Source organism: Galeopterus variegatus, unplaced genomic scaffold (genome assembly GCF_000696425.1).
Source record: "Galeopterus variegatus unplaced genomic scaffold, G_variegatus-3.0.2 Scaffold1156, whole genome shotgun sequence".
Lineage (NCBI taxonomy): Eukaryota > Metazoa > Chordata > Mammalia > Dermoptera > Cynocephalidae > Galeopterus > Galeopterus variegatus.
This window is the reverse complement of record NW_007727267.1, coordinates 153,740-159,717: the sequence shown is the minus strand read 5'-3', so window position 1 is coordinate 159,717 and position 5,978 is coordinate 153,740. Positions and strand designations below refer to the sequence as shown.

General features: G+C 45.7%; 1 protein-coding gene across 4 annotated transcripts in view; it reads right to left on the bottom strand.

Moving 5' to 3' along the window:
- Positions 1 to 2,308, bottom strand: part of MTDH (metadherin) — a 48,568-nt gene extending 46,260 nt beyond the window's left edge. Inside the window, exon 1 of one of the 4 annotated variants that reach the window (XM_008575210.1) lies at positions 1,586 to 2,308. In XM_008575210.1, the coding sequence (XP_008573432.1) occupies positions 1,586 to 1,966 (381 nt within the window). In that variant the 5' untranslated portion in view covers positions 1,967 to 2,308. The remainder of the gene's footprint in view (positions 1 to 1,585) is intronic. The other 3 variants (XM_008575211.1, XM_008575209.1, XM_008575208.1) reach the window with 3 other exon arrangements.
- Between the last annotated feature and the right edge of the window lie 3,670 nt (positions 2,309 to 5,978).

Below are 5,978 nucleotides of genomic sequence, written 5' to 3'. Positions count from 1 at the left end.
ATCCATATGGACTTAGGCTTAATGTATGTTTTTTTTTTCCCCCCCCCCCAAGATCACCTTCTTTCCTTACCTCAGAGCCAGGTTTTGTTTTTGTTTTTTTTCCCACCATAACATGCCTTTCCGGTAATCATTAATGCTCTGTACAAATTTTTAAATTACATGTGTTCCAAAACAGTTCTTTTTCTATTTTCCCAACTTGGTATTTATATTGACAAAGTTGTGCCCTTTTCTAGGTTTTGTATGTATCTTGCACCTTCTTAATCACCAGGCAAAACATGAATGAATATACAGGCCTAGTAAGGTACTAACTGTGACCTGGCACGTCTCTAATACAGCCTTCTTTTTTGTACTATTACTAACAACACTCTTATTAGTTTGAACTCAAACTCCACTTACTCCAATAACTTTCCTAAATCCCTCAAATGCAATTAGTCTCTCACCCTCCAAACTTCATTAACACTCTCTTCACACCTCTATAACACCTGTCAGTCTACACAAAGTTATAATTATTTACAACTCTGTCTCCTAACTTCTATGTGCATACCTCGAACTGTCCACCAAACATCAGAATGCACTTCACATAGTAGAGCTTTGGTACCGGTTTAATGAATTGTACTGAAAAGGTGAAGAGCTTAATTTAGTGTTTAGGAACTGTTTCTAATTCTGCATACCCTCCTTATTCTCAATTGTAAAGCATTTTAAAAATATACAAAACTATGAAAAACACAATGGGAGAAACATGGGGAAATGGCAATAAAGAACGTAGAAGTAAAACATGAAGCCATGATAAAACGGATGTGATGCCCTCTGTACTTCCACACGTGGTCCAGTAAATCGGTGCTTGAATCCCTCTCTCAGCCATCACCATTCTGCCCTGTCATCCCCTTTCACTCTATTTCAAAAACCTCCCCCATCACGGGGTATACAACAGAACACTTCGCTGAACAGGCCTTAGCTCTTTTTCATAGGACCGTATACCCCAAAGTATATCAAGTAACCGACTTCCTCTTGCCTTGCTCCTGTTCTGGCCACCTTCACCAGAACAAGAGTGGGCAACCATTTCCCTTTAACAGTCCCAACTAAAATGGAAGCGCGTCTAGACCTGGACACCTTTAATCTTCTGTAAGCCCCAGGGTTTTTAGGTCACTGGCCACCGTCTCGATGTGACTTGAGATAGACATCTGTCTTCCAGGCGCAGTCTTTCCACAACTTCCTAACACCGCCTTAAGGTCCCATTACCCTCCATACGCAGCCTACCCTGTAGGCCTCAAGGAAGGTTGACATGTTCTCGAAGATGACTTGACCTCTGGGCACTTTTATTTAAACGTACTCTCAGACCTTCTAACTTCCTTCCTCGAAACTGATCTTCCGCACCAGTCCTATACTTCCTGAGTTTCCCATTCCCCAAGTAACATGTCCACCTATCACCTCCTCCACTTTGGGAGATCTGCGTCTCTGCTCTCCACTAACCTCACTCTTTTCCCTTCCCGGCTGGGGCTCGGCCTCCTCTAGGTCGAGGGTCTCCCCGCCGGCCCACCGCACCGGCCGCTCGCCCCTACTCTACCGCCGCTCCTCTCCTACTCACTTTGGGTTTCTCCGGCAGCTTCTTCCGGTTCTTCCTCTTCTGCTCCTCGCTTCTCAGATTCTTCAGCAGGGCTAGGTCGTCAGGGGCCGGGGCCGGCGCGGCCGCCGCCTCCTCCCGCTTGCGGGGCGGGCTCCTCCGTTTTTTGCGGGCGCCGGCGCAAGCCGCGGCCCAGCCGTAGACCAGCAGGAAGAGCAGCAGCAGCCCGAGCGCGCCCGTGCCCACCAGGATCACCCAGCCCGGGTACCGCTTCGGCTCCAGCCCCAGGTCGAGGCCCAGCTCCGTACGCAGAAAGCCTAGGCCGACCGAGAGCATTTCCCTCAGCCGGGCCGAGCCCTCCTCGGCCTGCTGGGCCAGCTCGTCCTGCCAGCTCCGTGCAGCCATCTTCCCTCCCGTCAGAGGGACTCGCAGGATGACGCTGGGGCGCAGACACGCCGTGGAATAGTCAAGGAAAGCGAGGAAGGACCGGGCCGGGCAGCCTCAAGCCGAGTGCATCGCGGCCGCCCCACGCGCCGGAGCCGGGGATCGGCCGCTGTCACCGCGGGGAGGGCCGAGGGGGCTCCCAGGTTCCCCCTAATCAGCCTCACTCCGCCGCCACCAGGAGGAGGGGGGAGAGGGAGGGGGCGATGCGAGGGGGAGTGCCTCCAGTGGCGGCCGCTAAGCGGCGTCTGGGCGCCAGCGGCGGACCCCGCCGTCCTCCTTCGGCGGAACAATGGCGGCTCCGGCTGCGACCCACGGCGCGCGCCCCGACGGCCGGGATTACGTGCGCGCCCGTGGGCGGGGCGTGGGTGTCACGTGGGCGCGGGCGGGGCCGGTTGGGGCGGAGGCGCGGCTGTTGGGGTTCGTGGTGACCCTTTCGGGCTTGGTGGAGACGCGCTGCCCGGAGACGGGAAGCTGGGAGGGGTTAACTGGAGGAAGCCTCGGCGGGATGGCTGGTGGCGCGGAGCTAGGAGACGTGGCTCTCCGAATGAATCAGGGGAGGGGCTCTCGTGGAAGGCGGGGTGTGAGGTGGTGGGAGGGTCAAGAGCAAGGAACCGGGTCACGGGGTCTAGGTCAAAGTCGCCCTAGCAGGTGTAGGGTTTTCTTTCTTTTTTCTGGGGTTGCATGGGGTGGGGCGGGGAGCGGCTTTTTCTCCCTGGGGTCATCGATCGGCTAGGTGTTTCCAGAGTGGGCTCAGCGGAGTCTCAAGCCGGGCACTCTTAATCCAGGGCCTAGGTTCAATTCGCAAATTGGGCATTTTTCCTCAGGGCCAACTAACGTTGCATGCCTGCCATTTGCCAGCCTGTCTAGAGCGCGTTCGCGTGGTTTCGTTGCTCATTCACTCTTGCTGTCACTGTTGTTGGTCCCCGGAATTCAAAAAAGTTGGATAGCCCGTGGGCGGTATTGTTCTTTTCCTATTAATTTGTCTAGAGCGCGTTCGCGTGGTTTCGTTGCTCATTCACTCTTGCTGTCACTGTTGTTGGTCTCCGGAATTCAAAAAAGTTGGATAGCCCGTGGGCGGTATTGTTCTTTTCCTATTAATTTAATAAGAAATAAGAGAACTTAGCTTAAACACATTAGATTGTGTTTACACGTAGGGGTAACTTCCTCGTTGCATTTTATTTTAAGCTTTTATACAACAACAGAAAAAGCGTTTCAAAAAATCCTGTTTTTATACGCCGTGTTGACGGCCTCTGCGACACGGCCTTAGAAGGAACCGAATTGCCTTTTCAGGTTTCAGTTATAAAGAAAATGTTTGGGGGCTACCTTAGGGTAATTTCATTTTGCTGTAAGGAAACTATTTTATCTTAAACGATAATTAGCATTATAAGCAAGTGTCTTAAGTGGACTAAATACAAGCTTTCTCAATACAACGGGGGTAATATTAATAAGCACCAAATGCCAAAAGTGCATTCAGGAATATTTTGACCTACTTTGCTACAGTGTTGAAATGCATGTTGTGATTAATGGGTGGAAGGGAGTTTTGTAAATAATAAATAATAAAAATAAACTACCAGTCCTGCTAAGCTTTATATAGACATATAATTAAAGACTGTAAATTATAAGGCCGAAAACTTAGTAGATGTCTTTGGGATCTGCTTTAACACAAAGTTTTCAAATTCCATTCATATTTTTGAAGTAAGATTTCAATCTTACACATATTGTTGTGGGGCGAATGCTCAGAGGAATCCAAGACTGGCGCCAGTGTTGTAGTTTTAGAGCTATTTTAGTGTTGCAGCTCTTTGTTCAGTGTTACAGCAGCTCTTTTTGCTTGCAAGCAAGGAGAGCAGTGAGGAGCAAGAACTCCTAAACCGGTGTCTCCCAGAACAAAGGAAAAGACCCCCTTATATAGCCTAAATTCCCACCCTTTCCCCTCCCAGGTTCTCATTCAGGTCCTCTTATGTAAATGAGGGATACTGTCCTGCTAATTTGGATTGGGTGATTGTGGGACACAGTCCTTGGTCACTTCAGGAGCCTAATTTGCCTCTGGTCCCTGGGGGGTGTGAAAGTGCTGTTATCTCATAGAAGGTGGGCTCAGGAAGCAAGCAGGCTAAATCACAGGGGCCAGAGTTCGCAGTGGAGCATGGAGTTTCTAAAACAGTTTCTCAAGTGGAAAAGGGAAAAACTTAACAATTAGAAAATGCTTAGGTTTCCCTGCAACGACATGTTTTGGTTACAGAGACATGAGGGGGTCATGATTTTCCTAAGAAATTCCACTGACCATTCTAAATTAACACCTGTGGATTTATGAATTAAACTATTATAATAATAGTAGTGGGGTTTGCCAATCCCTTTAGCAGTTTAGCAAGTACTGATTCAGTTTCTTAGTTTTTTCTGTGACTGTACTTTAATCTTAAAAATAGGAAACAAACGAAAATACGTTTACTGTATTTGGTAATACAGATATACTCATTTTTCATATATAACTTTCTTGTCATCTCCCATATATTTATATTTTAAAAACAAAATTAGGGTCACACATTCTTTACTGTTTTGAACTTAATGTGGTCATAAGCATTCATGTCAATTGGTAAAGCCCATCTGACAAAACCCACAAGAAACACATCTGTAGATCCACAAGTTAAGTTTATTAATTTGCAGCACGATGGAGTTTAGGTAAAGTTTAAATAAAGCAATACTTTGAAAGACTCAAAGCAAAGCAGAGCTATGTGTAAAGGAGTTAACGTCAGGTCTGGCCTAAGTAGACTGAGAATCCTAATTCTTTGTAAATGGCAAAGTTATGATAAATGTAAAATGTTCTGTATGAAACCCCTTACCCTGAAGCTCTGCACCTGGGTTGGAAATAAGGACTGCTTTTTCTAGGAGTAACCCATACAGTGTAATACCTCTGAGAAATAAAAAGGAATGTACTATATATGCAACGGCATGGACAAATCTGAACATAGTTATGCTGAGACAGAAAAGTACAAACTTATGATTCCATTTATATAAAGCTAAAAAATGCAAACTATAGTGACAGAAAGTATATCAGTGGTTACTTGGGGACATGGGGTGAGAACAAGGAAAGGTGGGAGGGAGGGGTGATTACCAAGGAGTACCAGGAAACTTTTGGTAGTGATGGATATGTTCATTATCTTGATCGTGGTAATGGTTTTATGGATATATATGTATGTTAAAACTTATCAAACTGTATACTTTAAGTGTTATAGTTTATGTCAAGTACACTTCAACAAAACAGTTAAAAGTTTTAAAAATGTGACTCACCTGGCTCAGATCCTAGCAAGAGTGGGATGTTCCATTCTCACTGATGGGATTTCAAACAAAGTTTTTGCCAATCTATAATTTTAAAGAACAAGGTTTCTCAACACACTATATATCCTTGTTGTTAATTAATAAAAACAGTTTTTTACAGGTTTGCATAATAAATATCTATTTATAGTATCATTTTTAATGACAAGATATCCTATTATCTATCTCTATTGTAATTTAATACTTTATTGTTGCATTGTTAGATGATTTATAGGTTGCTTTTGTTTGTTTTTTTTGCCTTTAAATACAATTCCGCCATGAACATGCTTGTGACTAAATCTTTGTGAATATCTATCATTACTTTCTGGGGATAGAATCTTGGCATAGTAATTGACTGAGCACAAGATAAGTGAATTAGACACATTTAATTTGAAAGTTTTTTTTTTTTTTTTTAAAGATGACCAGTAAGGGGATCTTAACCCTTGACTTGGTATTGTCAGCACCACGCTCACCCAGTGAGCTAACTGGCCATCCCTATATGGGATCCGAACCTGTGGCCTTGGTGTTATCAGCACCACACTCTCCTGAGTGAGCCATGGGCCGGCCCCTTAATTTGAAAGTTTTTTTTTTTTTTTCCCTTTTTGTCTTTTTTCGTGTCTGGCAACGGATCGCAACCCTCAGTGTCACGCCCGTACCGGACCGGGAC